The 27919-nt window shown below is 36.9% G+C and overlaps 4 protein-coding genes across 7 annotated transcripts; 1 reads left to right on the top strand and 3 right to left on the bottom strand.

Annotated features, from left to right (window-relative positions):
* Positions 1-1469: 1469 nt before the first annotated feature.
* On the bottom strand, positions 1470-5573 carry LOC110771223 (vacuolar protein sorting-associated protein 60.1). Of its 2 annotated transcripts, none has more exons than XM_021975486.2 (8): positions 5355-5573; positions 5005-5246; positions 4366-4517; positions 3532-3625; positions 2744-2815; positions 2530-2641; positions 1984-2150; positions 1470-1707 (listed from the first exon to the last, which is right to left on the bottom strand). In XM_021975486.2, the coding sequence occupies exons 2-8, from the start codon at positions 5071-5073 to the stop codon at positions 1654-1656; spliced, it is 720 nt and encodes a 239-aa protein (XP_021831178.2). In that variant the 5' UTR covers positions 5074-5246; positions 5355-5573; the 3' UTR covers positions 1470-1653. The 2 variants fall into 2 exon arrangements, with proteins under 2 accessions (XP_021831178.2, XP_021831179.2); XM_021975487.2 differs by having other exon boundaries at positions 1990-2150; positions 5355-5571.
* Positions 5574-6467: 894 nt separating this feature from the next.
* Positions 6468-8059, bottom strand: LOC110771224 (disease resistance protein RPV1-like). The gene is made up of 2 exons (XM_021975488.2): positions 7270-8059; positions 6468-6806 (listed from the first exon to the last, which is right to left on the bottom strand). Exons 1-2 carry the CDS (start codon positions 7740-7742, stop codon positions 6641-6643), a joined length of 639 nt encoding a protein of 212 aa, XP_021831180.2. The 5' UTR covers positions 7743-8059; the 3' UTR covers positions 6468-6640.
* Positions 8060-12196: 4137 nt separating this feature from the next.
* On the top strand, positions 12197-17451 carry LOC110771229 (putative methylesterase 12, chloroplastic). The gene is made up of 5 exons (XM_021975491.2): positions 12197-12820; positions 14075-14314; positions 14396-14539; positions 15208-15342; positions 16928-17451. The coding sequence occupies exons 1-5, from the start codon at positions 12581-12583 to the stop codon at positions 17198-17200; spliced, it is 1032 nt and encodes a 343-aa protein (XP_021831183.2). The 5' UTR covers positions 12197-12580; the 3' UTR covers positions 17201-17451.
* An 843-nt stretch (positions 17452-18294) lies between these two features.
* Positions 18295-27414, bottom strand: UPF3 (Smg-4/UPF3 family protein). Of its 3 annotated transcripts, none has more exons than XM_088246940.1 (14): positions 27155-27414; positions 26283-26389; positions 25916-26011; positions 25476-25574; positions 25038-25117; positions 23565-23663; positions 23206-23329; positions 22107-22162; positions 21451-21949; positions 21171-21269; positions 20916-21034; positions 20768-20823; positions 18725-18867; positions 18295-18627 (listed from the first exon to the last, which is right to left on the bottom strand). In XM_088246940.1, the coding sequence occupies exons 1-12, from the start codon at positions 27292-27294 to the stop codon at positions 20782-20784; spliced, it is 1560 nt and encodes a 519-aa protein (XP_088103066.1). In that variant the 5' UTR covers positions 27295-27414; the 3' UTR covers positions 18295-18627; positions 18725-18867; positions 20768-20781. The 3 variants fall into 3 exon arrangements, with proteins under 3 accessions (XP_088103066.1, XP_021831171.2, XP_021831172.2); XM_021975479.2 differs by having other exon boundaries at positions 22107-22192; positions 27155-27413; XM_021975480.2 differs by having other exon boundaries at positions 20768-20820; positions 22107-22192; positions 27155-27413.
* Positions 27415-27919: the final 505 nt, after the last annotated feature.

Raw genomic sequence — 27919 nt, 5'->3', positions numbered from 1 at the left:
TGCTATCTTTAAAACCATATTGTGCTTTCCCAGGATATGCTATATTTTCATTCCCCTTGCATTTCAACAAGCAGACAGAATTTGTTATGAGATTTTGTGAAGTCGAAATATAGGTAGCTTGATTATGTGAGTCTGCATGCTCTAAAGTATTATGTAAATCAACTCCAGAGTGCAGTCTCGTGATCTATAGTAGTTCTCCACTAAAATGTTGAAGTTTATATCAAAATTTTGTTTTCTATTGCTTAATCTTCTTACATACCTCTCAGCTTTGATGCCTCCTTTCTTAAACGAAAAATTGTGCGGGATAACTGATTGTAAATTTCCTTTTGTACAGGGCCATACTGCATAGAAGTGGATGTTAGAGATGTGCTCTCCTCCTGTTCAAATTTCGTATGGAATAATCTGAGCCTAATAGTTGCTCAAGTTGAGGGATTTTTCCTGCTTACTTTGAAGAACTTTGACATGAACTCTGTAAATGTACTTCCTTATTACCGGATTTCCTCTGTCAATCCCATTAATCGAATGACTCTCGACGAAGAACACTTGATTACAATAATTGTTAGATGATAGTTGTTGCCAGACTGGGTTAGGGATGAAATCTCATTGGTTGACTAGTGCTGCGACTGATGATATGTTTTGTTCACAACCTGTCCCAGTAGCTCTCTGTTTCTTGTCACGAAACGTAAACCTTGATTAGGATTTAATTTGTTGAGGCTTTTTCTAATTAATGGGGGAGGGATTCGAAGGTTGAACATCTTCCAACATTTGAGAAGCAATATAGTTGGCTTTTAAGTGATTGGAATTAAAATGTGGGACTTGAGTTTCATATTGTGGTTTGAGTCCGGACCCATGGCTTATGTTTTCTGTGCTAATTTTACACCATGTCCAAAACCAAGTAATTTCAACCTTCATTTTCATTATAGTTTCAAGGTAAATTCTAAATGGTAATCCTAAATCATGAACACTTGACTATTGAGAAACTTCTTGGCAGATATGGTTGCAATGTAATCATTTAATTTTTCAGTCCAAAATCGCTCATGCCATTTGGTACCATTACTTCCATTAAACAAATTATGTTTGACTTTTGGAACATTCAGAATGTCCATCAAAATGGAAAAGACGCGGCTGGTTATGTTATTCGTAATTCTCATGGCAGTATTACGTTCAATTCCTCCGGATTAGTAAGCCATTCCTATTGGATTTTGTTCTGTACTAGAGGCTGAAGAAGCACATGGTTTGAAATTTGGTCTTTCTTCTGGTAGTCATTCGGATTTTGATAATCTAATTATTGAAGGGCTCATCCGATTTCTCAAGCAACGAAAGCCTCCTATTATTGAAGGGCTTATCATATTTTATCTCTATTTCAGGTATCCGGAATCTTTGTCAAGATACTGAACCTGTGTCTGATTATCTTTCTTAGTCTTCAGATGTCTTGAGCCTCGATAATAACGAACTTGTGTGATTTCCGCTTTCATTCCAAATCTCAGTAATATTTATTATGAAATGTCGAAAACCAAACTATTTCATGTATATATAATAGCCAATCACAATGCGTGAATTTGAACACTAAATGAATTCACTTCTGCACAATACGTTTATAAAGAGGTTGCTCCATCCAGCTCCTCATGCACAAGATACAGCGAATGCACAACCCTAACCACGAAGTGACGCCCGAGGGACAGCTGGTAAACCCAATTCGTCCTCAGCCTGCCAGAAGTGAATTTTAAAGAAGAATTAGCACAAGGCAACAATGATGGGTGGCATGTGGCCAGTGGAGTAAGTACTCCCCTCCACCTGGTGCCGCCACCCAAGTAAATAAACAATCATTCCAATGATAAGAGGTGGCAGCTGAGGCCTAAGACTTGCCTCTTTTGTTCAACACACATTTTCTCATGAGATAGAAACAATGTTCAAATTTCAAAAAAAAAATTGGTATTTTAACCATAAGGCAAATGTGCATTTCAGCAAACAAATTCAATACACTTGTACCTGGGCATTGGATCTGCCCGCTGGAGCTGCTGCATGTCCTATGGGTGCTGAAGGCAAGTGGAGCTCTGCATCTAAATCAGATTCCTTATCAGGTTGGAGATAGGAGGGAACGCCATCGGCTTCAGTTTCCAAACCCATGTCTGCTTCTAGAGCATCCAGCTCTGCAGACAAGATTGAAATACAGTTGGACAATTAAAAACAGAACAAGATTGCATCAGATCATGGAATCATATGCATTGATGCTTTATATGAGACCACAATAGGTCTTAATGCAGTACTATTGACAACAAGTAAAGTCACTTAAAAGTCTGGGCGCAAGATGAACAAGACAGTTTCACCTAGCCTATATTCTAAATCCCTGATTTCAGAACCTACAATCTTGTCATGCAGACAAATCACAAAGCAGCTTTTGAAACTCATTGGATGATTTACTTCACCCAAGCCACTGGGTGAAATTAATCAGAAAGTTCTCTTCTCTGTATGGAACCTGTAGCCAGTATATCCTTCAATATTTAAGAATTCAATGATTTCTAAGCTTACCACCCATAAGATCCTCCTCATCAATGTCATCAGGAACATTATAGCTTCTACCAAGGGTTTCTTGAATTTCATTGCTTACATCCATCAGGTCCATCATTTCATCTTGCAAATTCTATGGCAAACGAGTATTCACATGTCAGCAAGAGATACTTTCAAATGTACAAAGCATGGAAGCAACGGGAAACAAAAAACAGAAGAGAGTACTGCTACTGACATCAATATCTTGAATCTTCACCATTTTCATCATTCCTTTTAGCTCCTTGTTGGCAGATTTCAGAGCTGTCATCTGTGTAAAACATATCAAAGTTAATTTCCAAACAAAATCTACTCACTGCAGAAAATATGCCTCCATGGAATCTACATTTAGAAATCTAAATGGATACCAGGAAGTACAACAGAATCTAGGACTTATACCAATCACATATTTATAAGCAAAAACCCTCCCTATACACAAATGGTCCATCTCCTACCTCTCATGAGGTAGGCAGCAGGTTCCAATCAGGGTACAGAAAAAGCTCCTCCTCAACAGCTTTGAACTATGCCCCTTGGGGCGCTACCAAGGAAAACCAACAATTTTAAGGTGAATATAGTATAGCCCCAGTTCAACCAAATTTGATGTAGCATAGAGTGACTCTCCAACATGTTGCAAATCAGTAACTACCTCATTAATTTGGGCATCTTACTTATCCTTTTTCTCCCCCTTCATGAGAGGAAAGAAGGCATCTTATCCATCTAAATACATGTCATTAAAAAAAAAATTACTGGGTTCATACCCCCAGCCCTCAAGCCTAAAGGTGTAATTTCACCAATAAAAAGATAAAAGTTCATGGTACAAAGTCATTTGTTATGCTGAGCTACGACATTCATTATCCTCCAATCCTCACATTTGACAATCAAAACAATCCAACACATGGGCATGGTGAGACTAATAGATCCTTATACATATACACTCAATAAAAAACATGTGAACATAATCACAAAATTTAACAGCTAAAGACATACCGTTTGCTGAGCATCTTTTATACCCTCTGAGGCAAAGGCCACTTGGTCAAGGTTAAATGTCTGATTATACAGCATGTCACGCTGTCCTTCATACCTGTGTCCAGAAACTTAATGAATTAATACAAATCATTGAAGAAAAAAGGATAATGCAAATTGAGTCATACAGTATATTCACCATACCCCTTACAATTTGCAAAATGTATCAATCAAATTCTAGATGCCAAAGAGAATGATCCCAATATTAATGGCAAATAAAAAAATGTTTGCATAAATGTAACCCTATCTCACTCATTTCGACGTCCCAGTGATGACCTAGATTTGGTATTTCACGATGCAAAATATTCTATTTTTCATTTGAGGCCAGACAATGCAAAAACTTAAACCTTATGCCTTCAATTAGCAACACTACGCTCTAGAAAATCTAAGTACATGCACATACTCATCTGTATGCATGCCTACTTAGTATTTCCCTGGAGCATAACCTTCTAGCATAACCTTCACACTTCAGTTGCCCATCATGTTTATGTGAAAAATGTTCCAACAATATCATTCCAAGTCTTCAATCAACCACTTACGTCCAACACATAAGTATCCATTCTTAACCCTTCTGATGTCACAAAAATATTTAACCATTCTTCCTATTTCCCCAGTTGTAACCTTCTTCAAAGATTCGAATCAAAGACCAAGCTTTTCTGAAAAGTCCAAATAAACCAACTTCCAAATCCTGATAAAACTGCTGACTGATTTCACATGAATGAAACATGCAACAAAATACGGGGAAACATAAATCACATAGAGGAGCAATAAACCATTAACATGAAGGGGGGCACTTACATTCGCTTTTGCTTGAGAACCCTCATGGCTCGAGACTTGACAGCTTCTTGTGCAGGACCAGGCCTTGTCTTCTTGATCTGCTCTTTGTATCTATTAAGTTCAATATCAAGCTTCTTGATCTTCTCATCCACTGTTTCGCCTCTTTTATTAATCTGTTACATAATAATGTTTACTTCACCCAACAGTTCTAGCAGAATACCAACAGAAATTGTAAAGCTGAAATATTCAAACAAGAGTTGCTCGGAAACCAAGCATCAAATTAGTTACAACCATTATCGATTCTAAAGCTGGTCATAATGATTTGAATAAATCTTCACTCTTGATTATAGTAGGGTTTATCATTAACTGGCTCTCCCAACAGATATTGAATATGGGTTTGTAATAAGATGGATACACCAGTTAGTTGGCAATTCTTAAAATTGTTCATGACCCATTTTTGGCAATTATGCATTTTGTTAATGTTTCCCATGTTACCAATCTAAACATATTAAAGCAAGAAGGGAATACAAGTTGAAAAATCCAGGATTCTTCCCAAGTAACCTAAAGAACAATAAATACCTGATTACCCCAACCCTAATTCTGAGATACCCAACAATAGCTTTACGAAATAAACTAGAAGAGTAGAGAGAAAGAGAGGACCCTTTCGGAGGCATCTCCAACAGACGGCGGAGGTTCTTTTTCTTTCTTGACACCGAAGACCCTCTTCATCTTCTCTCGTACTTCTCCTCCTTTGACCTAAGCTACGACCGATTCAACCAAGCTTTTTCTCCCAAAGCACTTGAACACAACACGCACAGAGAGAGAGAGAGAGAGAGAGAGAGAGCAATACTTCAATGGTCTGCTTCAGCAAATCACCCCCTTTTGTAGTCAATGGGATATATCTGAAACCAAGGCAGAGCATTCAATCATAAAATTGAATCTGGTTTCTCATTACATACAAAAAGAAATCCAAATCTACAAAAACCCAATCAGATTTCCATCAAACTTACCAGGAAAATGGGAATTTTCAACTCAAAGTTGATGAGAAGAAAATAAGAGGACAATTGATGAGATCCGAGCTCGATCAGTTCAATAAGCCCTACTAATTTTGGGAATTTTCTGAATATTGAAAATGCAAATTTGGGATTTTTCGAGGTGGGTTCGCTATTCCTTCCCCGCGGCTTCCTTTACTTTGCGTTTTGGACAGAAAGCTATCAAAACTCACCAACAAGAAAACAAAATGTACTTTTTAAAAGGAAAACGCTTTTTTTTTTTTTTTTTTTTTTGGTGTGAAAGGAAAACGCTTTTCACTTAACCCAAAGGGTTAAATTATGATTTGGATTCTCTGTAGCATGGGTGAAGTTCCAATTTGTACACGGCAGTTTGGTTCGGATTAGAAGGGGTTCACACGGCTAATCCTTCTTTCTTTTGCATTTTTTCCAACTTTATTAGTCCAATTACAACAAAACAAAAATTCGATAACATACTTTTTTTTTTTCTTTTCATTTCCATGAAATGTCATCAAAATTCAACGTGCTATCAAATTAATAGTTTTTTTTTATGCGGCAAATTAATAGTTATAACCTAAAGATTAATAACTTCGATCAAACATCTTTATTAGCATATTTATCTAATTATTAGTCAATAAGAGACTTACAAGTATAAAATAAAATAATATAAAAGTTTATACAATTAATATGTCCGGTTTAATTCAACTCAGTTTATAAAAGCTCAAAATTGACCCCAAATCAGACCATTATTGTTTGGTCTAGTTTTAAATCGGGTCATGTGGTCAGTTGTTTTGAATGCGTTGGTCAAAATGTTGATGGTGACATGTTGTAGAGATTCACCTACAAGTGGGTGCAAATGAGTGATGTATTGCTGTGATCTTGGCTTCTTTCGAGCTACTGTGGCCAAGTTAAGAACGGGTTCTCGACAGTAGAGTTCTAGGTCTCAACTATAAAACTTTTTAAATTGAAAATGTGTTTAATAGTATCACCGAGCTCGGTAGCTTAGTGGTGGCATTAGGCTCGATAGCCAAGTGGTTTCAAATAACTTAAGAAATGCAGGTATCTCAAGGAATTTGGATGAATTGGATGATGTTCAAAAATTGGCTTTGTAAATGACAAACAAAGAAAATCTTGTTGATGTATGAAATAGATTATCGAAATGGGGAATGCCCAAGAACTCAAAACAGTTTTTTGAGTTTTGTTTACGGAAGTTACATGAAATCCTTAAAACTATGAACTACGCGATAAAAGTTACATGGAGAGTAGCGTTGAAAGGACCTGAACTCTCACTTCTTTGTCTTGAGTCCGACTCTTTGTTGACTTTGAGAGCGGAGGGCCGTGGGCTTTGGAGTTGAATGTGAGCATCTTTTGGCCGCTGCAACGTCTACGCATGCGATCTTCAGTTTTCCGGTGATCTCGTCAACAATTTGTCTGGCAAACTTTCCTTCATACCTGTTAGTTAAAATTCAAAATTGAGCAAAAGTAAGATTAATTAGGCCGCTGCAACGCTGCAAGATTAAATTGAAAATCTATCTTATTCATTATGACTACAGAGCTTGGGATTGAATAAGATTTGAATGTATTAGTTCAACATTTATCCGAAATTGCTGAATCAAAATCTCATAATCCCATTAAGATTTTGTAAACTTCTGAAAACACTAATAGAAATATATTTAAATATAAAAAATATCTGACCACACGTGTAAAAGAAAGAGAATGATTATAAATTCTCGTATCAGTGATCCTATAAGCTCTTCATTACACTGATAAAAACCAAAGATGATTTTGGCACTTAAATATTGTAAAAAGGAATCATTCAAACAATGCATGGTGGTGGTATGCAAAAAATAGGTCGGGAAAAAACATTAAGAAAAAGAAGAACAGAAGAAACAAAGAGATGGAAATAAGTAGTTACCCATCACTCTCCGTACAATCAAGGCCGGACAAATTTGCAGCTTCAATTAGAGACTTTCTCCAAGACTGCATCATTTCTTCCCAATCTGTAACTCTATGGTAGTAGACTAGAAAACAACCAGTTTGTTTCCCAACGTCTTTAGGATCAACATCGTAGAAAATTGGCAAAACCATCTGCCCCAGTGTTCTTCTACACTCCATGATCTTGGAAAATGCATACTCCCTTGAGAAGATGATGACAGCGATTCTGGACTGTTTAATTGCTTGCATCAGTTCTGGTCCTCTTAGTTTATTCTCGGCAATCAAGACGTCGACTCTGGCGCGTTTTAATGTCCAGTAGAGGTGGTCTGTGAAGGTCTTGCGTGTGTCTACGCTGCAGCTCAAGAACACATCGTACATCTCATCAATTGAGGAGCAGGATGAAGAGGATGGAGAGGATGGAGAGGAGGCTTCGTCCACTATACTGGTATCCATTAATATTGTTACTGCAGACTTGTATGCTGAACAAGTTGTTTCGTCTGATTAATTTTTATGAAAAAGGTCGTGTGCTGCACAGATAATATTAATAATACTGAATATTCAGACCCTCTATAGACTATTTATACTAGAATACACCAGCCAAGTATTCCTATTCCTAGTTTAATAAGAAACCCTAATTGACAAAGGAAATTAAAACCAAAACAGGAAATTGAACCAAATCCTAGTAAGAATAGGAAAACAAATAATAAAATAACCTATTAATTTATTATAACTAAAACTTAGCCTTATTGGCTAATGAGCCTATTTAGATTAGATTAGGAAGTCTAATAGATGCACCCGCATCCAAAGAGAAGCAGCTAAACAACTTGGTTGTCGAAACAATTTGTCACAGACAAAACCAACACCTCCATAATCACTCTCTGTTTAATTTTGAAGAAGTAAACTTAAAAAATCCTATCCCAATAAACCCAACGCCCCCTGTTCACCCCCTCTGACCCCGAACCAACCCCAGCCCCTATCCCTCTCTCTCTCTCTCTTGGCGTCGGCTCGGCGGCGGAACATCAAAACCCAATTTAGCCAAAGGAGGAACAACGGTAGTCAGAACCAGATCCCGAGCTACAACGACATGTCGTCGGAGCCACAATGCTCTCGGAACCCAAAGTGCCAGTGGTGTCGCAGCGACGTCCTCAACGACATGTGCTTCCCAAGATCGAGGCTTTGTGCTTACCCCAACAGGTCTTCTCTTGCAAAATTGACGACAGTCGTCTCAACAGAAATCATGAGAAAGCTTAGCTTGAGTAGATTTTAAGTTAAAGTCAACTGCTTTTAAATCTTTTTCCACTTTTAATCACAAATCAATTATTGTCTGTTGTTGTTGTTGTTTGTTGAGTAGTGAATTGTGCATCTTGTGATCTGTAAATTATATGTTGTGAATTGAAATTGAAGGTCTGAATCTTTTGATAGATTGTAGTTGAAGTTGTGGTTGTGGAAAGTTAGATTGTGTTTTTCCCACCTAAGGATTAGGACTTAATAGAATGGGAAGTTGAAGTATCAGAGAGAGAGAGAGGGAGATGGGGGCTGGGGGCTGGGGTTGGTGTGGGGCAAGAGGGGGTGAACAAGGGGTGCTGGGTTTGTTGGGCTGGGGAGGAGTTGAGATTTTTATTTTTAATTTTTTAATTTATGTTTTTTTAGGAACTGGTTGGTTAGTAGGTGGGTCCCACAGTAGACACGTCAGCATTTAACGATTGACTACACGGTCAACTTAACGTAATGATAACATTGGACGATGTTGCAAATGTAAGGGTGTAAATTGATAAAATTAATACATTGGGGTCCATATTGAGAACCACCCAAAACTTGCAGGGTATGTTTTGTCGTTAGCCCAAAAAAAAAAGCAAAAATTTACTTTCAGTCCCAGTAGTTGGCCGATTTTACCACTATAACTCTCGTATTTTATTTTTCAGTTAAAGGTAGCAAGGGGATGAAGATGTAACACACACTGTAACACACATTAGTGCCTAGTGGTTAAATTTTAGGACTAACATCAAAAGACCTCCTCAAGGTTTGGGGTCATTCTTAATATGGGTCATCGGGTTTGAATTTCATCATTTTACACCTCATAGTTTTCAAATTCAGCCAATCTACACTGTCTATCAAGTTCACAGTTAGATTTTCTGTTAAATTGGTGACGTGGCAATTGTGGTACCCACTTTGATGCTAATGTGTGAACAAAAATAATAAAAAATTCTTCGAAAATATTATTAAATTAGATTTTTAAAAACAGAAAAAGAAAAAAATCTTCACTATCTCTCTCTCTCTGCCCAGAACTTGAAAACCCCACCCACATCTCCGACCCATCTCCGATCACCTCCCCACCCAACCACCATTAAAGCCATACAAACCCCACCCACATATCTGCCCCTCCCCGACTCACTATCTCATTCTCTTCCTCTCTCACCGTATCTGTGTTTGGGCTGGGTTCGCAAAAGAAGAGCTAGATTCAGGTCGTTCTAGAGACATGTGGGCAGGCTTAGAATTATGAGTTTTCAGGTTGTGGGAGAGTGGGCGCGTAGCAAATGCCAAAAAAGGAGATTTTAGAGTGACTAAATATATGGGGTTTGGGAGTCTGTTTTTGCCAAAAAAGGAGATTTTTACAATGAACTCTGTTTTTGCCAATCTAGCCGTGCCAACCAACTGAACCTCCAAGAAGCCTGATGATTTTTACCCTCATCATTTTCTTCGTTAAACTAAAAACCAATACAAGAAAAGCTAGAGCTTAGCATACTTTGCATTTCTACTGCAATCTACCTAAACTCTCAGTTCCTCTCTCTCAATGTCCCAAATTCTCAAATCCTAACGAACCCTAAAACCGGTCAACTCAATCAACTGAAGTTGATCTCAGCTTCCCAAATGGACATACTCTTCGCTCATATCCAAGCGGACCTCCGCTCCAACGACGCTTTTCGCCAGTCCGACACTTTCCTCCAAGCCCTCCAGCAATCCGTAGCTGGTCGCGACATATCCATCATCGCCAAATTCATTGTCGAAGAGATCGTTGCCTCACCTGCCTCCGTCGTCTGCCAAAAGCTCGCCTTTGATCTCATTCGCTCTACCCGCCTCACCGCCGACCTCTAGGACACAGTCTGCTTTAGAATTCTCACCGATCTCGACTTCCCCGACCCTGAAGTCAGGGCCGCCGCAGTCTCCATCCTCGTTGTCATCCCCTCATACTGCCTCTCTAAGCTCATCACCGCACAGAAGGAAATCAACAGCTGCTTCGATTCTCCGAGCGATAATCTCCGCTTATCCATCCCCAAAGTAAAGAGAGGGAGGGAGAGGGTGCGAGAGCGAGAGAGGGAGGGAGATAAAGAAATCTGGCCCAAGCCCTCCCTTCCCTCGCCGATCCATCCCACCCACCCACCCCACAACTCCTCCATCTCTTTCCTCTCTCTTTCTCTCTCCCTTTTTCCATCCCACCCACACCCACAATATGAGTGAAATAAAGATTCAATATCAGTATTTGCAGGCAACTGATGGTTGTGGTGTTGGGTTGGGTGGCGGTAGCAGCATGAGAGAAGGACACATATTGCTAGTTGGGCATTGTTGTGCTGTGAAAATAATCACTGTCAGACTTGCTGTGAGAGAAACTAGCTGTGAGAGAAAGCAGTTTGGTGTTTGGTAAACTTTTTGTTAAGAGTGTTGTTGATACTAATTCCCACATAATCATAAAATGATTCTCGCATAATCATTAAACCTAGCGCCTCTTCGAAACTGATTCCTGCATAATCAGAAAATGAAAGCACCTCATTAGCTGCTTTCTCTTGTAGCTTTCTCTCACAGCAATTTTTAACAATAAGTGATTTTCTCATAGTTTACCAAACGGGCTGGGCTTCTCAAATTTTTTTTAAAATCACTTATTACCCCAAATAAGCAATGCCAAACTAGCACATAGTCTGTTGGGTTTCCAGAATTTCTTTTTCTTTTTTTAATTTTGTTATTTGTATTAATATTATAAACTGAACTTACCAATGTTTTATTTATTAATTTTTAGACTTTAATGAATTTTTTAACGATAATTTAACATAATGAACAACGTTGGAGTAAAACACGGAGATTAGGTCTCTTACCCAAGCCACTCGTGTGGCTTAGGCCCAAAACATTTATCTTTCTTCAATTGTCATCAACTCTGAAGGGCCACTTTTTTTAGACATATGGGTGAAAAAATCAAGGTCTAAACAAATACCTAAAAATAAACAGCGCATGGGGTGGCACTATAGTGAAAAAGTAGGACAAATTCTCCCTCTCCCCTCAAGTGCACCCGTGTTCGAATCATGTAGGAGACAATCTTGAGGCCACTCAATATAATACTTCCCCCCCTCTCCCCTTATTAGCGAATGACAAAGACAATTTTGTACAATGCGTGGTGAGTCCTACAATTACTTGAGGAATACCTCAATTTAAAACCCATGTATTTATTTCTATAACTAGGATTTGATTCAAGCCTTAACTTAAAAATATTCCTTATTTTCTGGTTGAGCTGATAACATGCATTTCACGTGTCACCATCTAGGACGTATATTGCGTCACGGTGGCACTACGGATGGACGCCACATGTCCACATCAACCCATTATTTCGGTTACCCGATTATATCTTTTGTGGTATTTTTGGTCAACAATGTGTTTAGTTTCACGCAGAAGTCTTCTGTTCACTATAGTTTTATCACTAAATGACAATCCAGCATTCAATAGCCACGAGGCACGCCGCACACACCACACCACCCCACACCCTGCAACGTATATGTATAACTAGAAATATGCTGCAGAGATTTTACCATGGCAAATTGACACAGAGAGAGAGTGAAGTTGCTCCGTCTCTGCTTTTTACTGAGCTCTGTAGAGACAGAATTTCCATTTTGTAGTGACACTCTTCTGGAAAGAAAATAAGAAAACAAAAAAGGAAAGAGAAGTGAAAAGTCTTCTACCGTTGAAGCCTTGAAAGAAACAGAAAAGCATTAAATAGCTCTCATTTCAGTTGGGTGGTAGTGTTCCTGGTTTTCATTGCACATCGCACATTCTTATTTATTGTACCCAACAACTTCTCTCCTGCCTCTCAAACCTCACCTCACCTAATCTCTTTCTCTCTCTCCTCTCTTTCTGAGGTAAAAAGTTGATTGAAAATTCAGCTTTGACATACAAGACTGCATCTTTGCGGACAATGTCATATGTCTTCAACAATACATCATTTTCCGGGAAAATGTCCTGACTTTCTTCCGTTTTCCGTGGAAGTTCCCAGAAAGGATTAGTGGGTTTTGCTTAGAACTTGTTTTCCGACAATGGGTAATCGATTTATTTGCATGTCAAAGAAAGATACTAAAGATAGTGGATCCAGAAGCAAGAGAGTAAATCGCTCACAGAGGAAACTGCTGGCTGAGGAAGAGTTCTTGCACAGGCAAGCTCTGTCTATGGCTCTTCATCAGCACCAATTGTCTCAGAGGTTTGACGGATCCATGTCTAGAAGAATTGGGTCCACAAGCTCTAGGAGACTCGCTGATCCATTCGCTAATGGGAAGCAGGTGTGCTTTGTTTTGATTCAAAGTTGATTTCAAACACATATTACTTTTTTCTTTGTCATGATTTGATCTGTGATGAAAAGGGGGTTTTAATGATTAAGTAGCTTTGGGTTAAAGCTAAAAAGTGCTTAATTAAATGTGAAATCAACAGTTACTAAATTACCAATTTATAGAAAAGCTATGAATGAATATTAAAGAAGTGAAAAGGTAATGATACTTCTTTATTTTGATGGCTTGAAAAGTGCATCTCAAAAGGATGCGCTCTTAGATGATTGTGCTGTCAAAGATCTGGCAATTATATTATTCTAACACAGTCTTATGATCTCTAGTTTACCTTTTCTGTATCTAGAACAAAAAGTGTGTTTGGAGTCTCACTTTTTCTAAAGAGTCATCCAACTTTATAACCCTTGATCAGCTCACTTCAGTTTCAGTGGTTGAGATGGGAGCTTTCTAGATATTTTATCAGGCAGTTGAGATCAGTGCTTTTATGGTATTTAACCATTATTAATGGCAGTGAGTGTGAAAATTGTGCTAAAGCCCGGAACGAAGTCGAAATAGTATTGAGATCTTTATATTATGTAGCTTGTTGGACCATTTGAGTCCTGTTTTGCCAATTACCATTGCAACCACCGTACTGTTAAACAACGTTACGTTCCTTTTCAGGATACCCAGATTTTTCTATAAAAACAGGAAGCAGTTCATATTATATATCCAATATGTATATAACATAGATAAAGTTAAAGCCATCATTCTTGAAAGATTTAGCTGTTTATCAAGGGGTGGTCATTAAGCAAGATTGTGAAGGCATCTATTCATAAATTTTATGTCTTTTTCTGTATGATGTATTTTCAATTTTGTAGAAATGTGTACTTATTTAACCCGGTGTTGTTTGTATTCGAAATTCTTTATAACCTTGACCTTAACTGAGCTGGAAATATGTCATAACTGTAAGAGTATTGGTCTGTTGCTTTCAAAATCAACACCGGGTCATCTAATCCATTAAAGTACAGTTTTTCTCTTCTAGGAAATGATAATTAATAACATCTCTTTGTACAACTCCCAATATCCATAAAACTTTCACCTTCCTGCTGCTCCTTTGTTTTGGTTGCTAGTCTGCTTTTTTTAGTAGCCAATAGATTCATATAGACAAGCAACTCTGAGCATAGTAATCAGTTACTAAGATATGGTCCTCCACCATTTCATGTTTGTCCTCCCTTGAATGATTTCCATGATTATTGATTTCATTTTATTTTACAGGTACCAGAATATTTGGAGAATATTAAAACAAAAAAATTTATTCTGGTACATGGAGAAGGGTTTGGAGCATGGTGTTGGTACAAAACAATTGCTCTACTAGAGGAAGCAGGATTGCTTCCGGTTACCTTTGATCTCAAGGGTTCTGGTATTGATCTTACAGATACTAACTCCGTTGCTACGCTGGCAGAATATTCAAAACCATTGATTGAATATCTAGAAAATCTTGAAGAGGATGACAAGGTTAAAAGCTGAGATGTTATTCATTCCATTACACTAAGCATGTAACATACTGTCAAATTTATACATCTAATTCTCGTGCAGGTTATCTTGGTTGGTCACAGTAATGGAGGTGCCTGTGTTTCTTATGCACTAGAGCACTTTTCGCAGAAAATTTCAAAAGCAATTTTCATCTGTGCTACTATGGTGTCTGATGGCCAGAGACCGTTTGATGTGTTCGCTGAAGAGGTAATTTATTATAAACTGGTTAAGGCTAACATCTGTTAAGAATTTGTTGGTCTTGTCTGAAAGTTATGACCATGCAGCATAATGCCACTGAGTACTTCTAAACAACAGAAAATGCTTCTTCCTTTTCAAAAAATTCCAAGCTATTGCAACTATTTCGTCACACCATAGGCATTGAATACAATGTCATTGAAAAATATTAATTTCATCCGTGCAAAACTATCTGTGTAAAAAATTTAAATAAACCTCCAAGCTTCTAGTGAATCCATTATGAGTGTGTGCATGCATATGTGGGTGGGTGTCTCTGCGCGTAAATACATATATGGTAATGTTCACTTGGTAGCCAGGCAGTTTAACATCTTATGCTGTCACTGTCAATCAGACCCATATCATACAGAATCATACGTATGAATATGCAGTCATGATAGACAGTTTGTCTCACGTTGTAGCATGCTGGACTGTCTTGCAATCTATAAATTGGGAATGCTAACCTCCACACCTTTCTTGTAGAAAAATTATCTCTATGTTCTTATAATTAATGAAGGTTCTTATAGTAACTTAAAATAAAACTATATTTCCTTTTTCAAGCAAGCCATTTTCTTCCCCTTGGCAGTTTAATTTCTTTATACTCTCTGATTTTCGTGTTCTCAAGAAGGAAATCTGTATTGCAGCTTGGTTCTGCAGAACAATTTATGCAAGGGTCAAAGTTTTTGATTCATGGGAATGGAAAAGACAAGCCTCCTACAGGATTCATGTTTGAGAAAGAGCAGATGAAAGGGTTATATTTCAATCAATCTCCTGCAAAGGTATGGTGCAACTCTCAACTAAAGCAGATAACTTTGTCCAAGTTTTTCAAGGTTAATATTGTCTTAGTATTTTTTCCTCACAGGAAGCAGCATTTTTGTAGAAGTTATGCATTTCCTTTATAATACTATGTGTAGCTGAATATTATATGTGCCCATTAAATGATTTGAAACAAAATGCAGAGCTAAATAAATATAATGGAAAGTAAGATGAGAACATGTAAATAGAAGTGAGAATGCAAGTAGTGTTTTTACATTTATACAAGTCCACGATACCTCCATCGTGTCCAGATATGTTTAACCGCATTCTTTTTGTAGTTAGATCAATCAAAATTCTGGAAATCTGTATCGTGTCCTTAACTTTTTTTATTGGCAGTTGGTACTTACCTGTATCAACACAGTGGGCATATGTAATCTTCGTGAAACAAATATTTAATATTCCTTTGACTTAGTTTTTGCATTTTCTCTTTATATTTTGTTGGCTAAGGAAAACCATTACGCTAGAAAGTGAGATGTTTGATGCTAGCACTAGTTTTTGGTAGTGCTCTGATTCAAAAATTGAGAGCGAGAACCATCCCATTGAAGAAAGACTTACAGGTAGGACAGGCATGAAATATTGTGTTCTTGTAAATAGTGCTCTACAGACTTTAGTTTGTACATTTTAGATTCTACCGTAGGTCATTGTATTGTTATGCTGACCTGGCAGCTCTCAGTTGACTTGTATAGCCTTGTATTTAAGCAACAAGATTGTACTGATTATCTTATCTAACGACAGAATCAATTTCAATCATTCTGTTTCTCTTTAATAAGTAGAACCATGTGAAGGGTTCATAAATTAATAGCATATCTTCACTGTCTCATATCTGTTTCCAGATCAGCATCTATGATGCCTCACAGATGTACCTAGTCAATTTTGAAAGCCGAGTCCTAAATAGTAAAGATTTGTTGCTTACTATCCGAACTATTTTGTTGCCATTATTTTCTGATTCACCTTACCAGCATTTTATATCCACTTTCCATCAAGGGCTTGGGTGTGAAATTTTATTTTAAAACACACACACACACACATTTTATATTTCCAGATCAACATATATTATTCCTCAAAGATGTATGTAGTCACTTATGAAAGCTGAGTCCTACTTAATTAAAATTTGTCATTTACTATGCATACTATTATGTTGCCATTATTTTCTGATTCACCTCTCCAGCATATTTAAGACAGAAACACGCACAGGCGCACACACACGTCATATTTTCAGATTCAGCTAGATATTCCTTATTTAAAGAGTTCAACTGTAACCCCTAAAAATTTGTTTACTAACAAAACAAACATAATATTTTCGTTTCTAACTCTCTTCTACTTTTGTAAACTTTATTTTCTTGTTCCATTGAGTCTTTTGTTTCTGAGAACAATATATGATGATCAGTCTCCTTTAGTGTTACACCATAAAATCTAAGTTGTGTGGCCTTCCTGGGTTTCTTCACCATGGTATAATCTATTGAGATACTTCGGTTTCTCGTCATCTATTCTTAATTTGATTTAACTTCCTTTCACATTATCTCTATAACGGCAGTTAATTCATTCCAGGATGTTGCTCTGGCCATGGTTTCCATGAGACCTATCCCACTAGGCCCGATCATGGAAAAACTGTCATTGTCGCCCAAAAACTATGGAACTAGCCGGCGGTTCTTCATTCAAACATTAGATGATCGGGCACTTTCCCCAGATGTCCAAGAAAAGCTAGTGAGGGAAAACCCACCAGAGGGAGTGTTCAAGATAAAAGGCAGTGACCACTGCCCATTCTTCTCAAAGCCACAATCGCTGCACAAAATGTTGGTGGAAATTGCTCAGATTCCATAGCTTTAAATATCAGAAATTGTATTCCTTTGTTTTACCTTTGAGTTACATAACAAAAACGTAGCTGATTGCTTAGTTCTATGATGTTCGGCCATGGTTGTATGTAGAACATGGTGGCTCAATTGCTTGTATCCAATTTCTACTTAGTATATAGGTAAAAGAAATGCTGATTTACACTATACAAAAGCAATTTCATCTACTCATGCTCATGTGTTTTGTTGCGGATAAGGCTCAGGAAGCTTGAATTTACAACAGTGGTCCTTGTCCTTGCATTGTAAGCTTCATATACATTATCAACCTATTCTTTAATAGCTCAAGTTTTTGAGGTTAGTAGTCGTCTAACATGGTATTAAAGCCTTCTTTGCAAGTGGTCCAATGTAAAGCTTTTGGAACTAGTGGTTGTTTAACAGTTCTCATTGGATTGGCAATGAACCACCTAATACACTAAAATTTTATGTGTATTAACGGTTAATTGTTAGTACACTTGTTATGACTGTTAATACATTTTTGTATTGGACGTATATCCCACTTTCAATAACAAACTGACCATGCATAAAATCGAAGTGGAACAACAAATCTCTGAAAAAATACACAGGAATGGAAAACTACCAACTCTGCCATCCCTCCTGGAATATTGGGATTGCCTGCAGCAGTCCCAACAAAGAGCCGCTAGGGCTTTTTCATCAATTTGTTATTATTCCCATGATCATAACTACCCTTCTTGATCTCTTCATGATCATGCTGATCATCATCATCTAACTTCCTTATTCCTCATCATCCTGGCTAGCTAATCTTTTAGAGGCCGAGAAAAGCTTGTACAAACTCTCATAACTACCCTGCTTTGCCGCTAGCTTACCTATGCTTTTGCCTGTACAACAGAGTCAGAATCAGTCAGTCTAGCTCGATTCTATGCGAGGGGATCTATCCACCATTTTTAGAGCTTTCAGCCATAAGTTTTGAGAAAAATTGGTGGCGGTTTTCCATTCATGCGACAAGCGAGTCGTGGGGTTATAAAACTGATTTACCGAATAATCAGTACGTGAGCAAATTAATACATTGCACACTGTTCACAATCAGTAAAGAAAATTTGGCTAGAATTACAAAATAACCATTGTACATAATTTTATCTCTACCAAAATGTTCCTTAGTTTATGTTACATTGTTCACAATCACGGGTCGGTAGATAGACATGAAGATTCTTATACATCACAACAATCAGGACTTGGGAGTATTTTCCCCTGAGGAAATACTTTACTAGTTAAACTATACATATGACTTAACGATAAAGTCATGCAATGAAGATAAAAGTCAAACCATCTCTCAAGACTTTTGTCATCTTGTCCATAGGGCTCGTAACTCAGCACTCCAAATGAGCATGCTGCTATCCGTCCATCCGGCACAAATTGGATCATACCATAAGAAAATTTGGTCTACAAAGTGAGGGGAAAAAAAAATGAAAAGAAAATATCATGTGAGATTGCAACCCATGATTAGGAACCATTTCAAAATAATAACACACGGACATACCCTAATTTGGCCCAACCAAAAGTTCTCCTTTAAGGTAAGCCCCCATTTCCACAACGTCTTCAGTAGAGGCCTTAAGCCACGATAACAGAGATGATTGCCTTGGGACATATGAGGAATTTAGTGTTCTGACTGAATGAAAGAATCTGTTTTCAACAGGGCAGCAAACCATTATAATCCACCAAATCTTTTTCACAGACAATTGGGACAAGGTCATTCATTGCAGATAAAATATAACAGCTGTCAAGATGCAGGCTGTACACCCAAAATGCACAAAGACCCGCTTTTGCAGACCAAACCATTAAACCACAAATAAACTCACATTAAACAAAATAAAACTCCTCTTTCTCCTTCAATGCACAACAGCTATTGACTGCAGTAATACTCGTAATTGTAAAAGCCCCACAACCATCATCAACCCTTAAAGAAAGTAATAATATATTTACTAGAAACTGCCAAAGTGGCACAATCCATGCATGCAAACTGCAACAGAACTTTAGTAGTTAAAAGAACATCTAAACGCTAAGAGAGTGAAGAAAAACGCTAGACCAGTGATATAGCCATCACCAGTATAAAATAGACTGCCCCCTATATGGTGCCATAATTTCCTTTTCACTTGCAGCCACACAAATAATTCGGTACAAGGCACATTTTAGTGGTTCCTTCCTGGTAAAATTCAGAAGGCTATCAGAAACCATCCCCATGGAAATCCTAGGAATTATAAACATAAAATTCGCCAATCTGTCACCTTCCTTCCACTCTGCCACGTATTTCCAGAAATTATATGTCCCTACCATGTGCCTCCATGACCACCACAAGTGTGTCCTCATAAACCATTTGAGTGCTATAACATCACCGAAAACCTGATCTAGATTGTCAATTTGTCAAACTTAAAAATATTTAGCTGGGAGTCCACTCTGATGGAAAGACTAAAGAGAATATTCCCTAAAATAAGATACAAGATAATGCTCTCAGATATGCGAAGCAATAGAAAACTTCTTTGAAGACTAAAAATGCCTAGAAGATGCAAGGCGTTTAGTTCTTATATGTGAAGTTCTCAGTCCATCACTTGAGGAAACGTAAACTACAAAGGCTAAACACAAAAGCAATTTACACTACTATTACCCAATTTCTTTTCCTTTTCCTAGACAGTAGGAATAGTTCCAAGGTCATGTGCTCCATGATGATTACATATTACCATATTCAGGCAAGACAGTAATGGCTTATATTTAGTTGCTACAATAGAAAGTTGAATCAATGAAATCAATATTGATGAGGACATCTTTGTCCAACCCATTAGGGTCTACAAACGAAAAAGATGGAAGGGGAAATTATTTAATTTGGTCGTCAAATCTGACAATTTTGGAGCAATGGATGATTTCTGCGTTTTAAACTTGTTTTCTAAGTTTTCTATACTTAAGTTCTTACCGCTGAAAGAGTAAGTTAGTCCGGTACGCTCGCTACACAAGAAAATGAATAAGTTAAGTAAGGGTCTGGTGATTGTCCGGAAAGCCAATAATATAGGAGTGTTAACAGGACTCTCTTCGAAGGATTCAGGATTTCTTGTTTGACTATGATTTGGTTTACTTATTTAATACGATTTAGATTTGATCACCTTTTTTATTTGGATTAGGATTTCTTTCCTAGAATAAGTTTAATTTTTCCTTTTCACTCTAGGGTTAGATTGTTATAAATACCCTTCTATGTAATTCAATATAGAGTTGAGTTGTTGAGATATTGAGAAAAGTTTATTTTCCAGAGATTGGAGACTCCTTGGTGTGAAGCCAAGGCATCTTTTACCATCTACTTTCTGTTTTGTCTTTGTTTTTGCTTCCACTAAATTACCTAAATACTCAATTCACCCATATCCTACATCAAATATGAATTTGATTGATCATTAATCATGGGCGTTTGGGTTGTAGAACCCGTCTGAGACATGAAACAAATAGCAGAAAAGTCTAGTGCAGTTTCTTTTGTCTACAACTGTAGAAAAAATTAAGGCAAGAAAAAGAAGGAAGCAAAACATGCAAGTAACTGAGGACATACCAGCCTTGGTTATTCTAAGAACCTGAAGATGATTTTTGAACCCACACTTGTTTCTGCTAGCAAACAGTGAAAGATTGTCAACCACTTTCTGATAAAATGAAGGTGAAATAAAAATAATGTGGCAACCTACATGACAAGTGATGCATACCTCAGGGGCACCATGAACAGTAGCACCTCTTTTAGATGGCTTTCCCTCACTTACATTTATAGAACCATCATCTTTTATATTATGGGCACTTCCACGGCGACCAAAATGTCTTTGTGAACCTAGACAAAGCAAAAAAGTTTTTACAGGACTGGTAATCAATAAAATCATGTGTTATTTCAAAGATATAAATATATAAATAAATGACATCACATAAGTTCAGGGTGGCTAGTGTCATGCTTTGATTATATAACTAACCATTCTCTACATGAGAACTATTACGTCCACTTGTAGGATTTATAACTTCCCCAGTCCTGCTTCCATAAGAGGTATCATCCTTCACTTCTCCATGGGAAACTGGAAAATCATAAACAGCGAGTGTATAACATTTCCTTGATGACAACTACACAAAATTCCTCCCTATGACCAGGCTTAAGATTTGAAAGAGGATGATTTAACTCCAAAAATCATGTTCCAAAAATAGATCATCCATAGACTGACAAACACCTGAATATCCATGTATAGCAACAGCCTTTACCTTCAAAGGAATCAGAGAGCAGTTGAGGACGTTGTGGTACGGATGGCAAATGCTCATCACTAGCATGTGAACTATCAGCACGACGAAGAGGAGCCCAAACACCACGATCAGGTCTATCCTTGTTTCTTGTATGTTTTTCTTGCTTCTCACTAACATTAGTGGTACCATGCAGATCCTTCTTTGAAAATTTATCAACTGTAGCCCTCTTTCTATCCCCTTCAGAGCTCATTGAGTTAGGCTCATTATTAGAGACTTGACCATTCAACCCTAACCTTGCATTGGAGGGCCGAGACGCCCGCTTAACGTCTGAGTTCAGACTTAGAATTTTCTGCTGAGGCTGAATTTCAGTTGAACTTTGACTTTGGCGTCCCTCATTATTTAGAAGTATGCTTCTGATCAACTTTCCACCAGCCTCACGCCTTTGGTTCTGCTTTGGAGCAGCTGAAACAGAACTTCCAACGGATGTTACACTCCCCTGTGGTAGCATACCTTCAGAAGCCTAGGGAAATAAAAAAGTCTATTACAGCATATCCAAAATGATATATTGAGTGGTAAAATAGTTGATAATGTCCATGTAATAAAGTATTAAATAGTAAAAAAGGCTCAGAAATAACAGAGACAACCAAGTTAGGTAACTGAAAAAATTGAGAACTCACAGAAGGTATTTCACGCTCTTTTCCTTTAAGGAGTAGGATTTTCTTCTTTCCAGAGTCTGCAATCACAGCGATTCCCGAAACAGAACCTTCAATAGTAGAAATTTAAAGTAAGCAAACATGAAGAACACAGGATAAAGACAAAAAATACAAAGAAATGATGGGCAATTTTATTTTTTTTCCATTTTGTATCTATTTTGGCCTGTGCAAGCAGATTGAAAGTTCATTTCCTCAAATTTCAGTCAAATGAAACCGCTACCTCAAAATTCTACTATAATCCAGTATAATGGTCATTAAAAAGTGATGATATTGCATAATGTTCACATTTACATCTTCTCTTCTAAATTTATGATGGACTCCACCAGGCTAATTAATCTAAATTTATGGTGGGAACCTTTTTTTTTTTTGGACTTCTGTAGAAAACTTTTGCTTACCAAACTGACAAAATCAACTTACAAGATAGCTTATGTTTCATTCTGCACCAAGTTAATTTTGCAGAGCTGTCAACAACCCATCTTTTAGCCTATTCAAACTTACAACCAGCAATAAGCACACACTTATAGACAACCAGGATAACAGCATCAAGAAATGTTCATTAACAAGTAATCAACTTTGAATGTCTCAAAACAACCATCTAAAAAAATATTACTTACATAAAATCTCATATAAATATCTAGCGCTTCATCAATGACTATTTAAAATCAATTTCGGATCTTAATCTAATGTTCTAATCAATTGTACCCAATCCCAAATTTAATAAACTATAAGCGGACTCTTGGAATCTAATTCGACCATCACACTTGTTCTGTATGATAGTTTAACCTAATTGAATTTAAGTTAAATTCGGATCTTTAATCTGACCCATTGACAACCCTATCTAAAAAATACAGAAACATTATCACATCAGAACATATTATAACCACTAACCGCATACTATCGGAAAAAATTTCTTGCAACCAAATGGTACTAACAATAGTGGCCAATTCTGAACTAAAATTAGAGGCAGAAATTCCTCCAATCAATACATCGTCATCAATAGTTTTAATAGCAAATATCTCATAGAAAAAAACATAATGATTGATAATGAAAGAATACTAAGTACCAATTTCATTTTCTAAGGTTTCTTTTCCACTTGAACTGGCCAATTGATCCTCTCGCCTGGGGACCACAGTGAAAGTTGACTTGTCTTTTCGACTTGTATGTTTAGCACTGTCCTTTAATATGTACTGTCAATAAAAAAAGTAACTTGAGCTTAGCGATTCCCTAAGCTTCCATGTCACATGGTACATGTCACGGTAATATTTCAACTGGTAAACACAAAGACTCAAAGCTGCACGTAAGTGATGAAACTGAGAAAATTAACCAAATGAATGTAATATTTTCAAAAATTATCAACTGAAAAGTTATTTCATGGAAATATATTATGCATCTCATGAAAAATATAAGAACTGATTTACATGCCTTTTTCTTCTCAGAGACCCGTTTTGTAGAAGTTGAGCCACGTTTGTTAAGAGATGCAGCCCCCGCTCTTCTTCTAACCTTCCGAACAACTGATGAAACCTATTATCAAACACAAAATTCGATAATTCAAAGGACTTTTAGATAAATAAAAATATAAAGTAAGACTTATCCGGATACAGGAAAGAAAGTTCACATCGCACCTTTTTATGAAATAACACAAACTTGTTATGATTAAAAGGTCAAAAGAAAATTAATGCAGGCCTTAATTTGTCAACTTATGCAATACTTGTATTAAGCAATGACGGCCATCTAACTCATATCAGGTGACCATTTGTTGCTTTACTGCAATGATGTCAAACACTGGGCCCCATCAAACACTTCCCAAGGTGTTGTGTTTTCATTTCATTGTAATATAAAGCGTCCAGTCTCGTGCACATGCGCCCCTCACTCATGGGTTGGATTCAAAGAAACACATCTTCTCTTTTTGGGAGAGAGCAGGGAAATTTTTAAATGAGCTACTAGTCAGGAATTAGACTTCTATCAATATACAATGTTGCCCTTGTTCATCATTAAAACATACCAAAAATTCATGTGGTTGTAATACAAAAGTTCCTGCATAAACACAAAGACAAGAATTCCATTTCCATCTGCTGCCCACCCCCCGGGGCAAACTTAACACCTCATTTGTTCCACTGTATTTACAGGCACAATTTCTTCGATTTTTTTTCCCTTTTTGATACAAGCGATATTGGGGGAGGGGGAAATTGAACATACAACCTCGGGTGCAAGGGTACATGCTCTTTGACCACTTGAGATACATGCCCCTTGTGCTTTCTTCGTTTTTTTTAGATAGGAAAAAGAGAAAATAAGGCTAAAAAGCTGAACAAGAAGTCTATCTAAGCAAAAAGCAACTACCGTGGTGTACCAAAATTAAGTTACAATTACTCAAAACTCTTCCTAGTCAAGATGTAATACCCTAAAGGAAAAATGCTAAGACAAAAATACCCAAAAAAACAGCTAGATATCTAATTCTGTCCAAAACCAACCTCTGGACCACCATAGTGATCTATCTTACTTTTAACTAAGATTTTTCTCAAAGACAAGTTCACGTCTTAAAGGCTAGCATATAAAAATAAAAAGCCAATCACTCTTACTCAGTAGGTAAATACTCGCACTTTCAAATACAAGCAAGTGTGCACGGGCGAGTACATAAAAGTAGGGATCCAACTACTGTAATTCATTAGATGGTTTCGTAATTTCATTATAAAATTAGAGATTATTTGATAAGGTGATCACTAAGTAATTTCTTGGTCATTAGTGTGTTAAATAGGGCTCCATAGTCAGTCAAAAGATTACACAAGAGCCTAGGATTTTCACAAGAATGCTCTTGAAATGAATCTTATATCATTTAATTTCCCAAAATTGTATTCTTCAACACACAAACACATAGAAGAAAAAAATTTGTGCCATTACCTGGGTCCCACTTCCGATAGCTCGTTTCTGACGAACATACTCCATGAGGGGGGTAACAATAGGAGGCTCTTTTGCACCACCTAACAAAGTAACAGAGGAATACTTTCAAATCTTGAGACAACCAACTTTTACCTTTCAGTAAATATCTTTCATCACAAGCAAAAGGAGAAGAGGGGAAACTAGACAGCCAAATATCTAGAGGCAGTTATGCTAGTCAAACTAGTTTTTCCTTAATAAAAAATAAACTGAACAAAACAAGGTACTGCCTCAACCCCTTTCTTTTTCTTGGGGGCGGGGATTGAAGGGTCTTGCGTCATACATTTCTAGTATGAATATGAAGGTGGTGTGTGGACATGTAAGAAGAAAAAAGTGACAAAATCATCAATTATTTTTACAGTCATAAGACGTGTACATAGAGTCGGTAAATGTATAACTGACCAGCTTGTTCTGCTTCCTTTCTTTCCAGCTGTATTTCTGCACTAGGAAGATGCTCAACAGGCTTCGCAATATGTTTTAGGAACTCCAAATAATCAGGATCTACATACGTCAATTATATAGCAGTTAGTCATACAAGCCAACAAATTGCCTATGTCAGATCCAGATATCATAAGAGCTTATTACTTGAGAACTAAATGCCCATTTGAAATGTTTCCATTGTGTATTTCAGTTGTTTTTTCTTTAGTGGGAGAGGGAGACAACAAAAAGAAGAGACATGAGCGATGTGAGAAAGCATACAATGGTTGTTCAAATAAAAACAAAATGAACAGATTTGAGCTTTTAATTTCAAATCTATTTATTCTTTGTTGCCTCTCTCATCTCTGTTTTATACTCCTCTTTTCTTTTCTTTTTTCTTTCCTCGTCTAGTCCTAACTTAGTACCTTTATATATAGTCCCTTCACGGCCATCCTTTTTGGTACATGGTTTTGGAACACGCTGTGAGGGTGCATATTCAACTATAGCCTTGAACTGAGACCCTGAGAAAAGAATAAAAATTATAGTTTCAAGCTTCAAAAACAAAATAAGAATAACACTCTAACACCATGGTGCACGAAGAATCAATCAGTGACTCCATAAGAAATTTTTTTCTATTGAAGTTTAATATACATGAAAGTACAAAGAAACATTAGTATATACCTATAAAACAGTAATTAAATAAAAAATTCTCACTGAAGCATAAACTAAAGCTAAGAAATTTCTAGATGCTTGTAACATGGTAAAGTAAACAAATTTGATTTTTTTTATTACCCTTCTCATTAACAAACACATGTCCATCAAAGAATTCAGCAAACTCGAAAACATCTTCAGGCCGCTTGAAGTCTATGTAGGCTCGAGAGTACCTCTGATTCTTCTGGCTGCAACATTATTTTAACAGAAAACGCGGAAGTGAGAAAATGCCTTATTCTCAAATTCTTTGCAAAGAAATGAAAAAGAAAGAAATAGAACTTTTAAGTTTCAAAACCTAATTTCCATATATCATGAGAGTCCACCCAAATACACAAGTCGTTCTGGCTTTTATGAAAATGTTTGAAAAGAAAAATTTAGCAACTGAGAAGAGAAGGGAACAAAACACATTCCCAAGTCTATTTAGACTAGGCCAAGTTTAAGAGTAGGGACTCTATGTCGAAGTCTAACATCCCATCATAATAACTAAAACTCAACAAACTACACCCACAAAAATAAATAATAGTCATTTGAGTTAATATAAAATGCCTAAAACCTTTTTGTTTCAGAAACCCCTTAAAAGCAAACAAGAAATAAACATCTCTACACAAACTCTCAATTTCTCCATGCCACAAAAAGTGTTAAGAAATGCATTTTGAAGTGGTTTTCCTTGCTTTTAAGATCAAAATCAAATTTTGCTTTCAGACGCAATAAAAATGAACAATCACTTAGAATGCTACCGGTAAAAAATTTTGTAAAAAGAACAGCTCCAACTAAAAAATTCCCATTAAAAAAAAAAAAAAAAAACCCAACCATATTCAAGGGAAACAAAAATCGAAAACCAGCCCCCTCTGGAATTAAAAAAAATAAGAACAAAGCAATCCTAAACCTAATTTTCCTGGCCAAAATTTTCTAAGCCACAGCAACAATATTAAAAGATATAGAAAAAACTTAACCTGTTCTTTCCCGGACGGAAGCAAAACCAGTTGTAGCGGCCAGCGAGTTGATGGTCGATTTGCTGAAAGAGATCGGAGTGAGACAGAGACGGAGGCAAGTGCCGAACTAACACCTTCGTCCTCACCAATGGGTCCTTCATCTTCCGATTAGTTTTTCATTCGCACAAAACAATCTTCTGAGTTTTTCTTCTGTGTACTTTTCCCTTCACCGCTTTCTCTTCCCTCCGTGAATTTCTTTTCTCTTCCTCTAGAAAATTCAACGAGAAAATTGAAGATTGGGTTAAGTTGGGAAGGCAGGACCATCGAATGGGCCTAGTGTAGAAAGTCCAGCCCAATTCTGGAGCATGATGGCCTTATACACTGTTTTGTAAACTGCCCTTTAGCCGAACTTGGAGTTCTTAGGCCATCTATAGCGGTGGAGGGCTAAACATAGCCCACTTATAAAATTTAGCCTATAATTTATAATTTTTTAAGAAATAGTGCTGGGTTATATTTTTACCTTCTCCATTAGTGCAGGGTTAAATCATCGCCTCTCAATATTTTATTAGTTTTTAGTATATTGTTTAAATATATTGGATGATTTAATTAAAATGACCATATTTAAAATCTATTTTAGAAGATAAAAATATTTTTGGATAGGATTTAGAAATAAAAAATATTTTTGGATATGATAGAATTAATTTAAAACCCAAGAAACAAAAACTTTAATTTAAAAACAACAACAATAGTTTAATTTAAAAATAATAACTAGCCCACCCAATAAAT

This window comes from Prunus avium, chromosome 1 (assembly GCF_965620075.1).
Source record: "Prunus avium chromosome 1, drPruAviu1.hap1.1, whole genome shotgun sequence".
NCBI lineage: Eukaryota > Viridiplantae > Streptophyta > Magnoliopsida > Rosales > Rosaceae > Prunus > Prunus avium.
Note: the sequence above shows the minus strand (reverse complement) of the source record. Positions and strands in the feature narration are given on the sequence as shown.

Bases quoted from the DNA above. Each gene is read 5' to 3' on its own strand.
- LOC110771223 (XM_021975486.2), bottom strand. From the start codon at position 5,073: ATGAAGAGGGTCTTCGGTGTCAAGAAAGAAAAAGAACCTCCGCCGTCT. The intron at 2,816-3,531 runs GTATGTCTTTAG...TGTTTTACACAG, and splicing joins TAAAAGATGCTCAGCAAACG to ATGACAGCTCTGAAATCTGC. The intron at 1,708-1,983 runs GTGTATTGAATT...CACTTCTGGCAG, and splicing joins GATCCAATGCCCAGGTACAA to GCTGAGGACGAATTGGGTTT.
- LOC110771224 (XM_021975488.2), bottom strand. From the start codon at position 7,742: ATGGATACCAGTATAGTGGACGAAGCCTCCTCTCCATCCTCTCCATCC. The intron at 6,807-7,269 runs GTAACTACTTAT...TTTAACTAACAG, and splicing joins GATTGTACGGAGAGTGATGG to GTATGAAGGAAAGTTTGCCA.
- LOC110771229 (XM_021975491.2), top strand. From the start codon at position 12,581: ATGGGTAATCGATTTATTTGCATGTCAAAGAAAGATACTAAAGATAGT. The intron at 12,821-14,074 runs GTGTGCTTTGTT...TTTATTTTACAG, and splicing joins CATTCGCTAATGGGAAGCAG to GTACCAGAATATTTGGAGAA. The intron at 14,540-15,207 runs GTAATTTATTAT...TCTGTATTGCAG, and splicing joins TTGATGTGTTCGCTGAAGAG to CTTGGTTCTGCAGAACAATT.
- UPF3 (XM_021975479.2), bottom strand. From the start codon at position 27,294: ATGAAGGACCCATTGGTGAGGACGAAGGTGTTAGTTCGGCACTTGCCT. The intron at 25,118-25,475 runs GTCAGTTATACA...TTACTTTGTTAG, and splicing joins AAAGGAAGCAGAACAAGCTG to GTGGTGCAAAAGAGCCTCCT. The intron at 21,035-21,170 runs GTTAGTTATATA...TGCTTTGTCTAG, and splicing joins TAGTTCTCATGTAGAGAATG to GTTCACAAAGACATTTTGGT.